The sequence below is a fragment of the Taudactylus pleione genome, unplaced genomic scaffold (assembly GCF_031769625.1).
Source record: "Taudactylus pleione unplaced genomic scaffold, aTauple2 ptg000377l, whole genome shotgun sequence".
NCBI lineage: Eukaryota > Metazoa > Chordata > Amphibia > Anura > Myobatrachidae > Taudactylus > Taudactylus pleione.
In genome coordinates this window covers 608344-630699 of record NW_028284778.1, presented here as the reverse complement: position 1 = coordinate 630699, position 22356 = coordinate 608344, and the positions used below count along the sequence as shown (strand labels likewise).

At 46.2% G+C, this 22356-nt stretch overlaps 1 protein-coding gene across 1 annotated transcript in view; it reads right to left on the bottom strand.

The window, feature by feature from the left end:
- The window catches only part of LOC148507973 (uncharacterized), a 31053-nt gene extending 14276 nt beyond the window's left edge, over positions 1-16777 (bottom strand). The window contains exons 1-3 of the mRNA XM_088445119.1: positions 16443-16777; positions 6255-6343; positions 1017-1128 (exon numbers count right to left, since the gene is read on the bottom strand). Coding sequence (XP_088301245.1) covers positions 1017-1128; positions 6255-6278 — 136 coding nt within the window. The 5' untranslated portion in view covers positions 6279-6343; positions 16443-16777. The remainder of the gene's footprint in view (positions 1-1016; positions 1129-6254; positions 6344-16442) is intronic.
- Positions 16778-22356: the final 5579 nt, after the last annotated feature.

Sequence of the window (22356 nt, the reverse complement as noted above, 5' to 3'; positions counted from 1 at the left end):
AGAGGGTGTAGGATAAGAGATTGCTGTAGTGACAGAGGAAGGTGTAGGATAAGAGATTGCTGTAGTGACAGAGGAAGGTGTAGGATAAGAGATTGCTGTAGTGACAGAGGAGGGTGTAGGATAAGAGACGGCTGTAGTGACAGAGGAGGGTGTAGGATAAGAGACGGCTGTAGTGACAGAGGAGGGTGTAGGATAAGAGATGGCTGTAGTGACAGAGGAGGGTGTAGGATAAGAGATGGCTGTAGTGACAGAGGAGGGTGTAGGATAAGAGATTTCTGTAGTGACAGAGGAGGGTGTAGGATAAGAGATTGCTGTAGTGACAGAGGAGGGTGTAGGATAAGAGATTGCTGTAGTGACAGAGGAAGGTGTAGGATAAGAGATGGCTGTAGTGACAGAGGAGGGTGTTGGATAAGAGATTGCTGTAGTGACAGAGGAGGGTGTAGGATAAGAGATAGCTGTAGTGACAGAGGAGGGTGTAGGATAAGAGATGGCTGTAGTGACAGAGGAAGGTGTAGGATAAGAGATGGCTGTAGTGACAGAGGAAGGTGTAGGATAAGAGTGCTGTAGTGACAGAGGAGGGTGTAGGATAAGAGATTGCTGTAGTGACAGAGGAGGGTGTAGGATAAGAGAGTGCTGTAGTGACAGAGGAGGGTGTAGGATAAGAGATTGCTGTAGTGACAGAGGAGGGTGTAGGATAAGAGAGTGCTGTAGTGACAGAGGAGGGTGTAGGATAAGAGATTGCTGTAGTGACAGAGGAGGGTGTAGGATAAGAGATTCCTGTAGTGACAGAGGAGGGTGTAGGATAAGAGATTGCTGTAGTGACAGAGGAGGGTGTAGGATAAGAGAGTGCTGTAGTGACAGAGGAGGGTGTAGGATAAGAGATGGCTGTAGTGACAGAGGAGGGTGTAGGATAAGAGATTGCTGTAGTGACAGAGGAGGGTGTAGGATAAGAGATGGCTGTAGTGACAGAACAAGGAGAATATGTGACTGTTCTGTACTTAGTGATTATTACTCACCTGTGCTGATAGCTGTAGGGATTTCCTCCTCCTTACACTGCTGATCACACATCACAGACGTCTCCTCTTCTCCTTCTATATTTACTTCTTTTATATTAGTCAGTTCTTCACCCTAAATAACCCACAAATAATAAAACACAATAATAATGACGGATTATCAGTAAATCAGATTAAACAGAAGATCAGTGTATTATACACACACAGGTGCTCTATGTTTATACAGCAGAAAGTCTCTTTGGTATATGATAAAACCTTAATTACTATCTACTTTATGCCCCTATCTGTAATTGCCTGTAATGATTAATGGTGCACATCAGAAGAAGGGTCTATATTACAAATACATCTCCTATTCTATCTGTACATACATCCGCTAGTAAAGGGGACATTGGTTCACAAATTGGGACAAAGCTTGTCCAGCGCGTAATCCTTATAATCTGACCCAATCTTTGGAAAGTCCTTAAATTAAGTGAATACAGTCTATTTAGTCCACACAATGAGCAAACACCTCCCCTGATAAGGGTGGCAGCTGTTATTTCACACAGCTCCATTGTTCAAGCCGTCCAAAGGGAAGCTATCTAAGAAGTGTGAGAAAACAGCGCTATCTAGTGTAACATATTATTTCTTAAAAAGAGCTTTAAAAAAATAATACATAAAATACAAACATACAAAAGAATCTGTGTATGTTTGTTGAGATTATTTTCTGCATGTCTCTTCCTAGAGGATCCCGATTATCTCAAGGTGAAATATTTTTTAAGTGGCAACCTATAACGGATTCCCCTTGAGGTATATATTGCTGTTCCAGCAACCTGTGATCTACTCTCTGCTGATGAAACTGGAGGAACACGTCAAGTGATCAATTCCAAGCTCTGGAACGCAAACCGGAAGCCAAGAACCGGAAGTAGATGTACAGAGATTTTAATAGGGTCTCCAGGCTTGCTATGGCACCGCCAAGGCTGCAAATACAGAGGAATACTAGCAGAGGTCCATCTACCTTGGCACATGGCATAGTCATCCACAGTGAGTAGTCCTCATTCTAGCACCCTGCACTTGTCACAACCCATGCAGTTCCTCTTTCCTGCCTGGGGTGTCGCTCTCTGCTCTGGTGCTTCTAGCACACTGCTGCAACAAATATCTGATATACAGACCCGTGTGTGTTAGAAGCACCAGAGCAGAGAGCGACACCCCAGACAGGAAAGAGGAACATCCTGCTGTGACAGGTGCAGGGTGCTAGAATGAAGACTAAGTGAGCATGCACCTACCTACATAATTTTGTGCCAACTTATAGCAAGCCGCTTTTGCAGTCAGAAGTTAGCAGCAGCAGCAATGATCTATGAGGTATCTTAGTGATCATTTAGAACATGGCAATGTGTGCACATAAAAAAAAAAAAAATGGTAGTTGCTCAAATCAGCTTAATTGCATAACACAGGTGCTTGTAAAGGGCGGGGTTTACACTGAACACAGAAAAAAAGAGATTTGTCCCCCAGCACACTGCAGCAAAAACAATACTTAAATCCTACATGATAATAGAGATTTAGAGGTATTAGTTACACACATTTGCAAATATATGAATAAGCGCCAGGCCAATCGTCAAGGCTCCTCTATACTGGCATCCCTAACATTAAGGGGCTCACGTCCGAGAAGCAAGGCACCCCAAAAAAATTCCAGCCAAGGGCCATCCCCAGGGCATCACACGAAAAAGGGAAAAAGATGATAGTGAAGTATAAAGAAAAGATGTGTAAAGATAAATCAATAAGTGTTAATGAAATGAAAAAGAATTAAAATGACATAAATAATGTACAAACAAATAGAGAAGTGCTAAAAGTATTCTATGTGAATTAAGTGGTGATGCCATGAGAAAGGCCCAGTCAGAACCCCCCCAGGGGCCCCACTCCCAAACGCTCACCCCAAAATAATTATTGCTACATAATGGTAGCACCCACTCTGGGTCATATAATTACAATTGATGTACTGCATGATAACAGTACATATGTAAGCTGAGAGCTAACTTACCTTGGAGGTACCCCAAAAAACCTCCACATGGCACTATAAGCATCAGCACCTCCTCCTAATGCTGACTGCCTTCATGCCTCTCCAAACTTGCAAAAATAAAAAAAGGTAGTTGCTCAAATCAGCTTAATTGCATAACACAGGTGCTTGTAAAGGGCGGGGTTTACACTGAACACAGAAGAAAAAAGCGATTTGCCCCCCAGCACACTGCAGCAAAAACAATACTTAAATCCTACATGATAATACAGATTTAGAGGTATTAGTTACACACATTTGCAAATATATGAATAAGCGCCAGGCCAATCGTCAAGGCTCCTCTATACTGGCGTCCCTAACATTAAGGGGCTCACGTCCGAGAAGCAAGGCACCCCAAAAAAATTCCAGCCAAGGGCCATCCCCAGGGCATCACACGAAAAAGGTAAAAAGGTAATAGTGAAGTATAAAGAAAAGATGTGTAAAGATAAATACTTTTAGCACTTCTCTATTTGTTTGTACATTATTTATGTCATTTTAATTCTTTTTCATTTCATGATGGCCACATTAGTCTTGTCAAAAACATTTATCTATAGGATAGTATAAAGAAAAGATGTGTAAAGATAAATCAGTAAGTGTTAATGAAATGAAAAAGAATTAAAATGACATAAATAATGTACAAACAAATAGAGAAGTGCTAAAAGTATTTATCTTTACACATCTTTTCTTTATACTTCACTATCACCTTTTTCCCTTTTTCGTGTGATGCCCTGGGGATGGCCCTTGGCTGGAATTTTTTTGGGGTGCCTTGCTTCTAGGACGTGAGCCCCTTAATGTTAGGGACGCCAGTATAGAGGAGCCTTGACGATTGGCCTGGCGCTTATTCATATATTTGCAAATGTGTGTAACTAATACCTCTAACTCTCTATTATCATGTAGGATTTAAGTATTGTTTTTGCTGCAGTGTGCTGGGGGGCAAATCTCTTTTTTTCTGTGTTCAATGTGTGCACATAAACTTGGAGCAACAAACTGCCATCTGGTAATATACTGACACCTGCCTGCTCATTGGCTGTGACTGAGGGCTCTATTTACGAAGCCTTGGATGGAGATAAATTGGAATGAGACAAAGTATCAGCCAATCAGCTCCTAGCTGCCATGTCACAGGCTGTGTTTGAAAAATGACAGGAGCTGATTGGCTGATACTTTATCTCCATCCAAGGCTTAGTAAATAGACCCCTGAATTTTTACAACTGCACTAACATATACTAACGTTTGTATGGCTGCTTACTCTCCATGACCTGCCTGTCTGCTACAGGTTGAGTCTCCCATATCCAAATAATACGAAATATGGAATATTACGAAATACGGAATATTTTTAGCATGACTGAGATAGGGAAACCTTTGCTTTTTGATGGTTAAGTGTACATATACTTTGTTTAAGGCACAAAATGACTGAAAATATTGTATGAAATGACCTTCAGGCTGTGTGTATATGAAACACAAATGCATTCTGTGTGTATATTTGGGCCCTATTCCTATAGCTGCATACACACACAACGATTTTATTACCAACGATTTTCTGAACGATTTTCTGTGTAATGTGATTTTCTGTCAGATTTTTTAAAGTGTAATGAACGATTTTTTTGAACTACAAACGATTTTTGCATATTAACTTAATGAAAATCGTTGAGTTGACAAGTGTGACTGAACTACAAACTACAAACGTGAACGCGCATGAACGATAATCGTTCATCATTTCACTCAGAAAGTGAACGAGTTTAACGATAATCGTTCAAAAAATCGTTGTGTGTGTATGCAGCTTAAGACATTTCAACATAGTATGCAAATGTTCCAAGATACGGAATATTCCGCTATCCAAAATACCCCTGGTCCCAAGCATTTTGGATATGGAAGACTCAACCTATACTAACATTTACAGTGATATCATTGGATGCTTATTACAGCTGGATCTGTGCATTCATTTTTCCTTTTTAGATACATTTCAGTGTGGTGGAAACCCAGGTCCACTTTGTGGCGGACGCCATACCAGTCTGTGTGTTTTATACCACAAACTATTATTATTAGCACCCACTATATATTTCCACACCATATTATATATAGGTGCATGAGATAAATGCACTGTAATAAGTAAAGTGCAGGGTGCTTGTGAGAACGTTCAGTGAAAGCGACCATATACTAGAAGTAACACTTAATAAGCAATATACAAACATACATGTAAGATCAGGAAATAGAGCTTATCTGCTGTAGCCCAAAAGCAAAGGGTGTAGGTCATCACAGAACCACCTCAATGAGTTTCGTCATGTGCCGACTAGCTGGACCTCATCAGTAGAATAGGTTGTATGTGCAAATGGGTATCCTATAGATAAATGTTTTTGACAAGACTAATGTGGCCATCTCAGAGACCATTATCACTAATGGTGGAACCTGTCTCCCAGATTCCATCACCTCCCCAGTCAGGTCCCTGCATTAGTAATAGAGATAAGAGTGATATCACTGTGACACTCCCAGACTCCCTCACCTCCCCAGTCAGGTCCCTGCGTTAGTAATAGAGATAAGAGTGATGTCACTGTGACACTCCCAGACTCCCTCACCTCCCCAGTCAGGTCCCTGTGTTAGTAATAGAGATAAGAGTGATGTCACTGTGACACTCCCAGACTCCCTCACCTCCCCAGTCAGGTCCCTGTGTTAGTAATAGAGATAATAGTGATGTCACTGTGACACTCCCAGACTCCCTCACCTCCCCAGTCAGGTCCCTGTGTTAGTAATAGAGATAAGAGTGATATCACTGTGACACTCCCAGACTCCTTCACCTCCCCAGTCAGGTCCCTGCGTTAGTAATAGAGATAAGAGTGATGTCACTGTGACACTCCCAGACTCCCTCACCTCCCCAGTCAGGTCCCTGTGTTAGTAATAGAGATAAGAGTGATGTCACTGTGACACTCCCAGACTCCCTCACCTCCCCAGTCAGGTCCCTGTGTTAGTAATAGAGATAATAGTGATGTCACTGTGACACTCCCAGACTCCCTCACCTCCCCAGTCAGGTCCCTGTGTTAGTAATAGAGATAATAGTGATGTCACTGTGACACTCCCAGACTCCCTCACCTCCCCAGTCAGGTCCCTGTGTTAGTAATAGAGATAATAGTGATGTTACTGTGACACTCCCAGACTCCCTCACCTCTCTATTCACTTGCTGGATAATCTCTAAAATGAACATTAATAAATATTTGATTTCTGACCTTGTATATCCTCAACTTTTCCATGATGGCATCTCCTCAGGATTATCTCCTGGATATGGTCTTTGTGAACTTCTTACAGCTTAATCACTCTGCAAATAGATGAGAATAAACACACACATAAACCAAAACATAACGAACCCAGTAACTGACTATGGGTTCTATTTATTAACATTATTTTTACGAAAATAAAGTGAAAAAGGGTGTTTTCACACCCTTTTCACATTATGTTAGTATCACCTAAAGTTACTAAAGGGCAATTGGAGTAGAATTTGTAAACTGCTACTCCCAGCCCTATTTATCACATATTTTTAGTAATCAGATCACATTTCCCATAATTGTAATGGAAAATGCGATCTGTCTGAGAATTACTAAAAATAAATTGTGAAATAATATCGGGGGAAGCCTTGTAATAATAACGCCACCTGGAGATGGAGTTATCAAGGGTTTCCCCTAGTTACTGGACTCCTGTTCTGCTTTACCAGGCAGAGCAGAGCCCGGAGCCGGCCCCAGTGATCAGGTTTGTGGCCTAAACAGACCACATGCTCATCACTGAAAAAAATAATAATAATTTAGCCGCTGTCGCGATCGCAGGGGAGTAGCGGCAGCTGGTCGGCGCATGCGCGGGCACCTTGTCACTGTATTTTTTCCGAAAAACCCAGTGATAAGGCTGCGGATGGGATTTATCGCAACCTCTGTCCCTGCAAGGGATTTTTGATAAATCCCTGTGATATTCCCTGAATCCACAATGCGAAATCAGTCGGTAATATCACACTACAATCTGCATTCTAAATGCGGATTGCAGTAAATAGGGCACTATGTGTTTACTCCAGACTGGTGAACTGAGCACTATGCTGAGAGACTGAAAATGTTGAGTCTAGGCTAAAAGCTTACCTTCCTGGTGGATTTAAATCTCCAGTAGAAGTAGATAACCAGTTGCTAACAAGACGGACTGGCTGGGAGACTTATTGTTTGATCCTATGCTAATAGCTTACATTGTCACATCCTTAAATAGATTCTCCTGGTGGATATATACTCCCGATAGAAGTAAGTAACCAGTCCCTAACAAACACCCCTGAGGAAGTCGTTTATGATGGTGACAAGATATCAAGTGGGTGACAAGATATCAAGATCCAAAGTGGGCCCTATAGGCTGTCAAAGAGCTTGTCCCTATAAAGGGAGACAGCAAGTGTACTAACATCTGTCCCACAATGGTCAAAATGTCTATGTATATGTGAGAATAAGTTTTAAATGTCATTTTGTTTTTTAATAAAACTGTGTACTAAAAGGAAAGAAAGTTATTATTTCTAATTCGGTGAACTCAGGTTGAAAAAGGTCTCTTTGTACGCCGGATAGGAGTAATCTAAGATTCACCATTATCACCTCACACACTCTATGTATTATACTATATAAAGGGGGAATTGGATCCCATATAGAGTTGTATAATCCAGTTTAGGCGCTCCCGAAAAAACATCGTTATCACATATACATATTATATATATATATATATATATATCCCATTTAGTGATGTGGATATACCTGCTCACGGTGCCCCCGATATACAGTACTGTACATCCTGAGGAAGGCACGGGAGGTCCCGAAAGTTGATGGATTAAACTTTTCGCTTCTGCATACTTCATTTGAAAGTCTCTGAGTACTGCCTCTATGTGTCATATATATATATATATATATATATATACACACATACACAAATATATATACTGGATTTTGTACAAATCTATATTAGCATAGAATAAATAGGTCTGTCTGAAGGTGGGCACACCTGAAAGATGTACCTGAAGATCGAGTGATCTGCTGATATATCTTTAGATGTTGATCATTTATACACACTGAGCGGCCATCATCTATCCGGCAGCCATGGATGGGTCTCGCTGGCAGGGGGGTGAATCGGGGGCGGGGCAGCCCACTCTCCGCGGCTGGGCGGTCTGCACACATGTCTGTCCATCGGCTGTGCAGCACAGCCAAAGCAATATGTCTGCGAATGGGTTCACAGACATTTCGCCTGTACACACTGGCCGATGGCCAGCAGATACATTGGCTGATCAATTGATCAGCCAATATATCGGCCAGTGTGTACCCAGCAAGAGGGAGCTCAGTCTAGCAGATGTATTTATTGTAGTGGGGTAAACCCATTCCTCAGCAGAAGCCCCCGTTATCTCCCGGAGTGTGCCAATTCATTAACACAGTACCCCACACTGATTATAATGGTCAGAGTTAATGGGAGTTATAATATTAAGTGATGCTCTATTGATATCTTGCAGTAAGGAATGAGCACACTCCTGGAGATACAAAGCAACAATATACCGATAATGGGCAGACAATACCATCACTTATTTATTCTTTTACCTGTCAAAGGACAATGTTAGAACTTGTTATCATGCCGTCAAGAGTGATGAAAAGGAGGCGTGTCTTAAAGCCATTCCCCCTTTTCTCACAGCCACGCCCCCTTTTTGGGCAAGCACGCACCATAGGAACTCGCAGGAGCGTATTAATCACCTGGCTGATCGGAAGGGTTGCGTACAGGATGCCGGCATTCAGGATCACGGCGGTCAGCATACCGACACCGGAATCCCAACAGAGTTAGGATACCCACACCTGTCGGTAAGTATCGTAACCCTACCACTAACCCTCACTCCCCGCAACCTAAACCTAACCCCCCCCAGGATGCCTAAGCCTAATCCTTCCCCTAGTGCCTAAACCTAACCCCCCCCCCACTGCCTAACCCAAACCCCCCCCCCCACTGCCTAACCCAAACCCCCCCTAACCACACTACTTACCATGCCGGCAGTCGGGATTCCGGTGCCAGCATCCCGACAGGCAGGATTTCAACTACCTCCTGCTCTGTATTGGGACCAAATGTAATAGCCGGCAATATGCGGGAGCTGGCTCCATTGTCACTAGATTTCAAGCGGCATTTAGTTTAACTCTCTTTCTTCGAAGTCCATAGGGTCCACCGGGATACCTTGGAGTGTAGGTGGTGGTTAAGGATTGGACCTCAAACAGTTAAGCTTTTTGAAATCCCAGAATGCTCCGGACTTTCCCCCCTATACCCCACCCCTGAGCCTGAGGTAATCAGGGGCCGATTCAGACCCAGACACTAAGCTGCGTTCGCTCGCTATGGGCGATTGTCGCCCGTCTGCGCGTGCAGCAAAATACGCATGCGCAAACCAGTCTGTGCGATGGGGAAGTGCTTGCTCGAAGCCAGCAGACGGGCCGCACCTTTGAGTGACAGATAGTGCCGTTTGTGGGTGGTAACAGGGGAAGGTCTTGGAAAACGAGGGAGTGTATGTGCGAATGCAGGCGTGTCTGAGCGTCAAAACAGCGTTCTTTGGGCGTGCATAATTAGCATGTCAGTGTCATTGTACACGTCACCTGGCTGTATTTCAGCCTGCAGTGATCGCAGTGCTTGCAGTGGGGTAGGGTCTACCTTAAGGGCTGCGTGCCATGTAATCATACGATCCAGGAGATGACTTGTGCTTAGAAAGAAAAGTGGGTGTCTTTACACCGGCATGCGATTACTCTGCCATCGTTCTCTAAGACATAGAGGGCGTCCTTAAGCCTGGCCGAGCGATCGCGGAATTTGCATACCCTGCCCCTGGCGGCTGCGAGAGAGCGCAGCTTAGCATCCGGGTCTGACTGAGCTCCTCAGTTTGTTAACAAGCCCAAGGCAGGAGGAGGAGAGGAGAGAAGGAAGACTGGTACACAGAAGAATCACACTCACATCAAAGAGACAGGAAACCGGTGTCCAGAAAACATAACCCATAAAAAGCCAGGTGCGTAAAGGCGGGTGCCCTGTGGACCTTATGGACTTCGAAGAAAGACTTAACAAAGGTAAGTTAATATGGAAACAAGTAACAAGTTTGGTAAGGAAATCAGGACGAGTCCGAAGAACAGCCCTGGACTGATGAAAGATCAGAAATGGGGAGCGACAGGAAAGCGCCCCTAACTCTGACACCCTACGAGCGGACGCAAGAGCCAGAAGAAAAATTGTCTTCGCTGTGAGCCACTCAAGTTCCACCGATTCCAGGGGTTCCAAAGGAGGGCCCTGAAGGGCCTGGAGAACCACTGATAAATCCCAAGGAGCCACTGGAGGTACAAAGGGAGGTTGAATAAGCAGGGCACCCTGAAGGAAAGTATGAACATCCAGCAGTGGAGCAATTTGGCCCTGGAACCAGATAGACAGAGCAGAGATGTGCACGGTCAGCGAGGCCAAGGTCCAATCCTGCTTGAAGGAAGGCTAGGACTCTAGAGACCCAAAAAACCAGGGGGGGGGTCGTAGTTTCTGGTACCACACCACTGTATGTGTGCCACACGCTGTGAAAGATCTGGGCAGAGACCGGTTTACAGGCTTTGAGCATAGTCTGGACTACTGAGCTAGAAAACCATTTGGACTTTTAGGAGGGATGTCTCAAGAGCCACGCCATCAAAGACAGACGGGCCAGGTGTGGATGTAGACATGGACCCCTCTATGGAGAGGCTGTGAAGATCAGAGTAGAAATGGCGTCTGGGCCAGGCTGGAGCCACCAGCAGGACAGTGCCTCCGTCTTGCTTGAACTTCCAACGGACCCGAGGAAGAAGGGAAACTGGAGGGAATAAGGCCCTGATTCAGACCCGCTCGCAGCTGCTGACGCTCGTTGGGTCTGTGGGCGTTTTTTTTTTTGTCTCCAGACCATCGGGCTTGCGACGAGACCCTGGGGTAGGGTCTCGGCTGCCGCAAGCCCGAGTGGACTTCCTGTTGTAATAGAGCAGGAAGTCCACTACTGAAATCACTAGTGATGCCAGTAAGCCCTCCTACAAACGCCAGGCATTCCTAAGGGAACGCCTGCGTTTGTCCGGCCACCCCCCATACAAAACGGGGCGAGCTGTCACTCACCATCGACAGCCGCCCCGTCTTGTAGCGAGCCCTGTAGCGACTGAAATTCACAGGGCTCGCGCACGCCGGACGCGGCGCATGCGCAGAACACAAACATCGAGCAGCTTGCGAGCGGCTCTGAATCAGGCACTAAGTACGCCAGATGGAAGGTCCACTTCACTGACAAGGCATCTAAGAAGGCTGCTTCGGTGTTCCTTGTTCTGGACCCGTACACTGGCAGTTTGCGATTGTGTCTGGAGGCCATGAGATCCACCTTCGTTAGGCCCCACCTGTCCACTAGGAGATTAAAGATTTCCGGGTGGAGACACCATTTCCCGGAATGCATGTCGTGACAGTTGAGAAATCCCAGAATGAACACAGCGGAGATAACCGGGAGGTGACCTTTGGCTCATGTGAGTATGCATGACACTTTTGCCATTTCTGACTGACTTCGAGTGCCTCCTTGGTGATTGATTTAGGCCACTGCTGTGGCGTTATCGGACTGCACATGTACAGGCTTGCCCTAAAGAATGACCTGAGCCAGAGTGAGGGCCCTGTAGATGGCTCGGAGTTCCAATACATTGATTGGCAAGGTCGAATAGGTTGATGTCCAACGTCCCTGGAAGGAGTGTAGACTGGTCACTGCAGCCCAGCCCCAGAGACTGGCGTCCGTTGTAAGGAGTACCCATTCTGGGGTCCAAAAGGGGCGACCCTTGGATAAGCGGGATTTCTGTAACCACCAAGAGAGGGACAGACGAACCTCTGGAGAGCCATTGTCTGAGATCTGATCCGATGGGGCAACCCTTTCCACCTGCAGAGGATTAGGTGTTGCAGAGTCCTGGAGAGGAACTGAGGAGCGTACTCCACCATGTCGAAGGTGAATACTATGGATCCCAGAATCTGCATCACTGAATGCATTGACACTCGGCGATTGTGGAGAAATTTGCACACTCGTTGTTAAAGTGTGGAGTTCTTGTCTGTTGTTAGAAAGATTCTCTGAGCCTGAGAATCTAGGAGAGCCCCCAGATGGACCATCCTTTGGGAAGGGTTCAGGGAGGACTTACTCCAATTGATTAACCAGCCGTGTCTCTGTAGAAAGGCAATGGTTACCTGAAAATGTCGTGTCTCCCTGACAACGGAGGTGGGCTGCCATGACCGCCATAATTTTGGTAAAAGACCCGTCGAGCTGTAGAAAGTCCAAAGGGCAGGGCCTGAAATTGGAAATATTTCTGTAGGACAGCAAACCGGTGATATTGCTGATGAGAGGGAAATATAGGTACATGTAGGTAAGCGTCCTGAATATCCAGAGATACTATAAAGTCCCCAGGCTTCATAGCTAGGACAATAGAGTGAAGGGTTTCCATCCGAAACCTGGGCATCCTGATGAATTTGTTCAGGGATTTGAGGTTGAGGATAGGCCGATAAGACCCATTTGGTTTCTGAACCAGAAACAAAGTAGAATAATAACCGTTACCTCGCTGTGATAGCAGGACTGGAACTATTACCCCCGCCTGCAGCAAGGACTGAATGGATTTCGGGATAAGCAGGGCCTTGCTCAGGTCTGATGGAGGACCTGTGTAGAAAAACAGGTGGGGTGGCCGTTTTAGGAATGAGAGGGCATATCCGTAAAAGACCACTTCCTGTACCCAAGTGTCTGTGGAGGTTTGATGCCAGCACTGGGTAAATTGAAGAAGTCGGCCTCCTACTCTGGGGTCCGCCAGGGGGAGGCCCGCCCCGCCAGGCTGAAGGTTTGTCCTCAGATTTGGAAGCAGGACGCCGGGAGACCCAGGTCTGCTTGGTGGCCCTTGTGGAAAGTAATGGCCTTTAGGCTTTCTCTGGGGACGAAAGGACCTGAAGGGCGTTGTCCGAGGCTTTGCAGTAGTTGCCGAGGGCATTAGAGCAGTTTTTGATGCTGCCAAAGTGGTTACAATCTTGTCTAGGTCTGGGCCAAACAGGACCTCACCAATGTAAAGTAATGATTCTAGGGCCTTCTTAAGAGTCTGAGGCCTGAGCTGGGGGTTGGGCCGTTGTAACAGGGAAAGCAGACCAGTTCCCGGAGAAGTGATGGAGTGGCAGAACAGACGCCCCAAGGACAGTCTGATGCTGTGCACTCAGTTGTAAAAATAAATAAAATATGAAACTCATAAAATAAAAGCTTTGGGCTTTACACCGGACACCAAGCAAACCGATTACCTCAGGCTCGGGGGCGGGCTATAGAGGGGAAGGACCAGAGCATCCTGGGAGTCCAAAATGCTTAACTGTTTGGTATCCGGTCCTTAACCACCACTTACACCCCAAAGAATCCCTGTGGATCACTATGGACCCCGAAGAAGAAAAAGGCAAATTTCAATTTTAAAGGGCAAATTTTAGACGTGATGTATCCCTACAGTAGCTTTAACGATATATCACGTCTCAAATTTTGCCCTTCAAAATTAAAATATTCCCCCCTCACTGATCAGTACCCTGCACCTAGTGATAACTACATATCTATATAGAAGACAAACACGTAGAGCAATTACTATCACACCCCCAGCATATTCACATACACATATACAGCAATCACCTGCACAACCTGTAGTCACCCATGACAGAACCCAGCACACATACATGCACATATACAGCAATCACCTGTACAACCTGTATAGTCACCCATGACAGAACACAGCACACATACATGCACATATACAGCAATCACCTGCACACCCTGTATAGTCACCCATGACAGAACCCAGCACAAATACATGCACATATACAGCAATCACCTGTACAACCTGTATAGTCACCCATGACAGAACACAGCACACATACATGCACATATACAGCAATCACCTGCACACCCTGTATAGTCATCCATGACAGTACACAGCACACATACATGCACATATACAGCAATCACCTGCACAACCTGCAGTCACCCATGACAGAACACAGCACACATACATGTACATATACAGCAATCACCTGCACAACCTGCATTGTCACCCATGACAGAACACAGCACACATACAGCAATCACCTGCACAACCTGCAGTCACCCATGACAGAACACAGCACACATACATGTACATATACAGCAATCACCTGCACAACCTGCAGTCACCCATGACAGAACACAGCACACATACATGCACATATACAGCAATCACCTGCACAACCTGCATAGTCACCCATGACAGAACACAGCACACATACATGTACATATACAGCAATCACCTGCACAACCTGTATAGTCACCCATGACAGACCACAGCACACATACATGCACATATACAGCAATCACCTGCACACCCTGTATAGTCACCCATGACAGAACACAGCACACATACATGCACATGTACAGCAATCACCTGCACTACCTGTATAGTCACCCATGACAGAACACAGCACACATACATGCACATGTACAGCAATCACCAGCACAACCTGTATAGTCACCCATGACAGAACACAGCACACATACAGCAATCACCTGCACAACCTGCAGTCACCCATGACAGAACACAGCACACATACATGTACATATACAGCAATCACCTGCACAACCTGCAGTCACCCATGACAGAACCCAGCACAAATACATGCACATATACAGCAATCACCTGTACAACCTGTATAGTCACCCATGACAGAACACAGCACACATACATGCACATATACAGCAATCACCTGCACACCCTGTATAGTCATCCATGACAGTACACAGCACACATACATGCACATATACAGCAATCACCTGCACAACCTGCAGTCACCCATGACAGAACACAGCACACATACATGTACATATACAGCAATCACCTGCACAACCTGCATTGTCATCCATGACAGAACACAGCACACATACAGCAATCACCTGCACAACCTGCAGTCACCCATGACAGAACACAGCACACATACATGTACATATACAGCAATCACCTGCACAACCTGCAGTCACCCATGACAGAACACAGCACACATACATGCACATATACAGCAATCACCTGCACAACCTGCATAGTCATCCATGACAGAACACAGCACACATACATGTACATATACAGCAATCACCTGCACTACCTGTATAGTCACCCATGACAGAACACAGCACACATACATGCACATGTACAGCAATCACCAGCACAACCTGTATAGTCACCCATGACAGAACACAGCACACATACAGCAATCACCTGCACAACCTGCAGTCACCCATGACAGAACACAGCACACATACATGTACATATACAGCAATCACCTGCACAACCTGCAGTCACCCATGACAGAACACAGCACACATACATGCACATATACAGCAATCACCTGCACAACCTGCATAGTCACCCATGACAGAACACAGCACACATACATGTACATATACAGCAATCACCTGCACAACCTGTATAGTCACCCATGACAGACCACAGCACACATACATGCACATATACAGCAATCACCTGCACACCCTGTATAGTCACCCATGACAGAACACAGCACACATACATGCACATGTACAGCAATCACCTGCACTACCTGTATAGTCACCCATGACAGAACACAGCACACATACATGCACATGTACAGCAATCACCAGCACAACCTGTATAGTCACCCATGACAGAACACAGCACACATACATGCACATATACAGCAATCACCTGCACAACCTGCATAGTCACCCATGACAGAACACAGCACACATACATGTACATATACAGCAATCACCTGCACAACCTGTATAGTCACCCATGACAGACCACAGCACACATACATGTACATATACAGCAATCACCTGCACACCCTGTATAGTCACCCATGACAGAACACAGCACACATACATGCACATGTACAGCAATCACCTGCACTACCTGTATAGTCACCCATGACAGAACACAGCACACATACATGCACATATACAGCAATCACCTGCACAACCTGCATAGTCACCCATGACAGAACACAGCACACATACATGCACATATACAGCAATCACCTGCACAACCTGCATAGTCACCCATGACAGAACACAGCACACATACATGCACACGGCTTTAACATGTAGAAACTTGGAGAGATCTTCCTAACACTCCTCCAGTAATCACATCTCCTTCCCCTTTCCATTCACACCTACAGCACCTTCACTGCACTCAACTCGTGATCACCCTCACTGCACCCAACCAGTGCTCATCCTCACTGCACCTAAACTGTGCGCACCCTCACTACACCCATCACACGCTCATCCTCACTGCACCCCACCCGTGCTCACCCTCACTGCACCAAAACTGTGCTCATCCTCACTGCACCCCACCCCGTACACACCATCAGTCACTGCATCTTACCCGAGATCACGTTCACTGCAGCTCCTCACCCCGTTAGCAGCCTCTGCAAAAGCTCTATCTCTCTGGATCGGAACTTTGCTGTAGGCCACCGCTCGCTCGCTGATCTTTACTTCTCCTTTTCTGGAGACTACAGAAAAATGGCCGCCGCGGGTCTGCAGTGAGGACACCAATATCAGATACAGATGTTACTCTAGTGACTGTCAGTATAATGCATATCGGGGCTGCCGGGCCGGTTACTATTTAGCCCGGTTATAGCCGCGTTCTTCTGCACAGTATAGACTGGTGCTGAATGAATGGCCAACGCTGGCCTAGGCCGGGACAGTGCAGCTGCTGCCCCTCCCCATGCCCGGGCAGTGCTGGACGCTGCTGCAGCTACAGTGATGGCCGCTTCTCTCTGAGCTTGTCCCATCACATGTATATACTGACCAGAGTGTTTGCTCCCTGAACTAGAGCTGTGTATCTATGGATTCTACATCGGTAGTAAGGATGGTCAACGACCATCCATGATTTTAAACATCGATTGTGGATTCTTGATGTTAACTGGTTCTCTGCCATTGATGGTTGAGTGGCAGCCAATTGCCCTGACTGAGCTTATCCCCAACCCCACTTTTGATTGGCACACGGTCCATCGTGCCCCCAGCAGCGGTGGCCATCGAGGTTGTGCAAACCATTGATGGTTAACTATAGTTGTTTTGGGTGCCATCAATGGACACCCCACCGATGGCCATCTCTAATCGGTGGCAGAAAACCAACGATGTGGACTCATTAGATTACTTGAGCTATAGCTGGGCTTCTTTACTGCTAACTCTCACACTTGCTGGCCCCTGTACTGTAGTTTTCCCTGCCAGACAAATCATTAAGGATGGCCATCGACCCTCGATGTTTAAACATCTATGGTTTGCCACAGATGGTGGATTGAGTTGCCATCAAAGGGCCAAATTCAATTAGAGGCGAAATTGGTCGATTTCGCCTCTAATTGAAAACTGCCCTAAGTGTGAAAGGCGGTGATGTATTGTTGTTGTTTTTTTCCCCCCGGATGCGCCATTAACCCCCATCCCGTTCAATGATTGGCTAGCTGCTTGTCATTCCCCAAAGCAGGGATGTCCATTGATTGTTGCCATCATCAATAACACACACACCATTGATAGGACCATGCCATCGATGTTAATCACCTTTTGCAAAATTGACGGTTAATCCACTGATGTTAATTACCAATTGCAACATCAATGGTTAACTCACCGATGACTCGATGGTTACTATCAATGGGTCCATCGGTGGTTACCATCGATGGCATAAAACCCATCTTTGGTGAACCATCAATAGTTTGCACTGCTCTATGCCCACCGCTGCATTGCAATGGGGAACAACAGGTCGTGGGCCAATCAAAGACAGGGACGGATCTTAGCCGGGTGGGGAGGGGGGCAATAGGGGAGCCACACCAACTACCACTCCTCAAACACTGCCAAACATCACCGGTCAGGACTCACTGGCGGTTAGTGTGGATCCCCTATTTAAAGTTTGGACTGTGCTGTAGCCCTACCTATGAAGTCGCCACTAGTGGTGACAGATCACGTCGCCTATTACAGCTTTGGCGGTATTCAATTGTTTTCGTGGTCCGGATCTCCCGTCTAAAGTGACGTATGATCGCGGGCCGCTGTTCAATTGTTACTGCTTTTCGCGCCCAAAGTGGTCGAGTTTAGCAGCGTAAATCGGTAGCCCCCGACCAAAGTGCTGCATGTGATCGCAAAAAGTGCAGTTTGGGCGCCCGAACAGGTAACTTTTTGCCCATTTCAGCTCCCTCACCCCTGGGGCTTCGAGCTGAAATGGAGCGCAGGCAGCTGATCGCGCCTGTCGGCAGCAACAATTGAATAGCACGTGAAGGGGGCTGGAAACAATTGAATTCCGGCCCTTGAGTAACAGTGGATACACCACTTAAAAACGGGGGGGGGGGGGGATATATAGCCCTGCCCATCAGCGCTATCTTGTAGATAGCAGCGCCGATAATGACAGGGGCACATAACGCCCCTGTCATTTTCTGTCCTGCCCCGTTAAAGCTGGTTTAGTGGCCAAGACAGAATCAGTGTAAAATTAGCTTGGAGCTACGCCATTTTGCGAATGGCCGTCCAGCGCCATTTTAAGTTACAACTCACGAGTACAGATGGCAATGTTTTTGATAATCCTTTTAGAAGCCATGACAGGCCCATTCTGGGGACAACCTTGCATAGAGAAATACCAAAACAACTAGAAAAACAGCCTCCTTAGAAAAGTTATTAGAAAAGACAATACACCAGGAACTGTTGGTGTTTTTGCATGTAAAGGGAGAGACCCCACATGTGGACAGGTGTAGCTGTGACAATTGTAATATGGCCCAGATACTTGAATTTGACTGAATGAACAATGGTAAGAAATCTGCATGAAAAGAACTGACACAGGTATCCTAATTAGGCAGAAGAACGCTTTTAAACTCACTGTCAGACAGGAAGGCACCAGCAATCGGCTGGGGGTCTCCACCCTGTCTGAGAGTGAATCTCATTACAATAACACCTTACATTGCAGTTTCAAAATGTTAGTAAGGAATGATATATATATATATATATATGTGTATATGTATGTATATATATATATTAAATCCATCATAGACTCACATGCATAAACACCGCACATTACGCAGTTGCGCTGTTAACGTCGCACATTAGCGAATGCATAATACCCCGCATGCGAACGCTGTTTATTAGCTTCGTGCGTACGCATCTGCCCCAAGTTAACTAGCGTCTTTTCCCAAACGCCTAATACACACTGCACATTCACGTAAAAGGTTCCATAGCTTCAAAGTATAAGATTCAAGTTTTATTCATTTATTACTAATGCTGTGAAATAAAAGATTATTTGGTATCTAAGGTTTAGTACATGATAAGCAAACAGTGTTTGGTGTTGTACTGATCGACTCTTTCTCAACAGCTTTCCGGTATCATCGGTGAGAAGATCGCAACCTGCATTCTCAACTTATGAACAGTAAAGAGTTAAAACACTAAAATGTACTTTGTAAAGTTAACAGCTTAGATTTGCATGCAGGGGGAATAGAGGAGACAATAGGCTGTCGGAGGCTGACCTGTGTCCATTTGAATCAACCTGTTAAATATCCTGTAACAGATGCACCCGCACTGGGAACCAATGAAACCATGCCAAACTTTTCTATTGTATAGTCTATTTCTGTAAGGGTATATATATGTGGGTTCTGACCCCAATCTGGAGTCTCCATCTGTTGATGGAGGTTTCTTATGGATGCTGGTAACTGGTCCCAGTGCGCGTGCGTATGTATAACTACCTTGGGTCTGTATAATTTCTTTACGCTAAATTGTCTTTAGATCACAGCGTGTAACCTACTGTTTTTATGTTGAATAATACACTTTGTGCTTTGGAAACACATTTTCAAGGTCTGTAGGCTTTTATTTTACTGTATGACTGCATACGCAAATAGCGTCAATTTTAGAAGGTATAGGCAGGAGCGTATAGAGGTTTAAATTCAATATCCTTAGATGGGGGCTCGTAGAGTGAGGTCACTTACCTATTTACACGATAAACATATGGTTATCGATCTCTCACCAAAGGCTGGAGTGGCCACACGCAGGGTTTACCTGCAACCACTGGATGCTGAGAGATCGCTATCCGTTATCGTGTGAGTCAAGGTACGCTGACTAGAATCCAGAAAGGAAAAAGTTTGTTTTCCTTTGTTGATAGAATTGCATGCTAAAAGGGGTGCCGCAATTTTGCGTACGCAGCAGAGACACATTTTTGCATACGCAGCTAAGGGTAAGAGTCATACGGTTGTGTAGTAGTCGCATTATTGTGTATGCGACTAGTCGCACAATAGCGTATTTGTATTTCCGGTCTTGCTGGCACATGTTTAACACAAAGCTGTTGGGATTACTTTATCAATTGTTGCCAATAACTGGGTTAACGTGTATTTTTCTGCGCAGGAAAAAAGTGTGTAACAGTGAGTATTTGTTGGTTTAGGGTGTAACACGGGTCCTAAATGTTAAGGGTATTGTATGATCCTTAAGGGCTAGGTTCAGGAGTTAGCCTAGCTGCTCGGTAGTAGCTACCGTTCTATACACATCAGCAGGTGTACATGTTGTTTTTGTTGTAGGGACCGGCTCTCAGTGTGATTGCAGTGTTTAGTAATTAGGTTGGGTTACTGGAGCATTGTAATTGAGCCGCACTGGAAACTTGTGATTGTAAACTGAGAGATAATAGGTGAGTGGAGGCATCTAGAAATAACTTCCATAGGTGAGTGGGAGCATCTAGAAATTTCTTCCATAGGTGAGTGGGAGCATCTAGAAATTTCTTCCATAGGTGAGTGGAGGCATTTAGAAATAACTTCCATAGGTGAGTGGAGGCATCTAGAAATTTCTTCCATAGGTAAGTGAGAGTATCTAGACTGTCTTTCACCAGTTTAAATCTTTATTGAAAAACGTAGGGTTCTCCCAGGATGGGGGCCAAGCAAACGGTAGAGATGTTAAATGATTTGCTGCTGTTGGAAGCGCCACTTTGGTCGGCATGATATATTATGCATATTAAGTACGGTGCCAATGCAACCAGGTATTGTGATTTATGGTTTAATATGACGAGGAAGAGTGTTAGGCCATTTCCTAGAATTGGTAGTTTTGATAAGGAGATATTGAATCATGTCCGAGCTCACATCTGTTTGGTGCGTTCTCGAGTGAAAAAGGTAAAATTTCTACTTCAGGGTCCATAGGGTATCCACAGGATACCTTGGGGTATAGGTGTGACGTCAGTCGCAGGGCACCAAAGAGTTAAGCTTTCAGCCTCCCAGGATGCACTAGGTCCCCCTCCTATACCCCGCCCCCGAGCCAAGGCACCTCAGTTTAGTTTGGTGCCCGGCCGGAGTCGGGTGCACCTGTTGGAGTGGGGGCTAGAAGAGCCCCTGAAGCTTATTCTTCATGCAGCTGTGGCTGCACAACTGGATGAACAGCATGGACAGTCAGTCCTGACGTCCATGCTGTCTTCCCTACACCCCGCCGGTACCAGAACGCCGGTACTGATCCGGGGATGCTGGTGGGCGTCTGGGGTCACAGCTAGCGGTGACCCCAGATGCTCCGGACCATGGCCGGATTCAAGGGGGACAGAGGTAAGCAGCGGGGTCCCGCGGTGGGTCCCCGCTGATCACATGGTCCTAAGTCCCCAGGCAGGGGGCTCCCTGGGGACTGGCTGCAGCGTGGAGCCAGGCGACCAACCTGCGCTTCCACTACCCCCTGGGACAGCGGACCGCAGCAGAGCGGTAGCGCTGCGGCGTCCCAGGGGTTAAATGCATGCCAGGGGAGCGCGCCTTCCCTGTCTCACAGCCGGCGCCTCCCCCGCTGCACACAACCCTCTCTGCATGCTGCCGACTGGTCCTGTGGCAGCGCTCCTCCCCCAGGCCAGCCTCCTCTCTGCTCCTCGGCGGCCATCTTCTCCAGAACGCATGGTGAACGCTGCTGGAAGCGCTGGAAGGAAGCATCGTGGTCTGGGTCCCCCCGCATACCTCTCCTCCGCTGTGGTCAGGTCTGTGTATGCAGCGCTGTGTCCTACCAGGCCCTGTGTCTGTGTAGTTGAGTGATCAGCGCTGTTAGTGCAGGAATTGTTATTTTTCTGCATTGTATGTGACTGTGCTAGCGCTGCTGCCTGTAATCTTTTCTTCTCTAAACTGTCAGCTTTATTACTGTCCCTGTTCTTTCTGCTAAAGCCCTTGCGGTGCGGTGCTGCAGGGTGGTCTCTCGCCTATTTAATACTTAATTGGTGAGAGAGGTCACATACGTGGTGCCATCATGTCTGAAAGTGATTTTCCCCTCCGGCTACAGTGTACCACGTGCAAAGTACCGTTAGCGGAGGGGGAGGGTAGCGCGGAGGGCCTTTG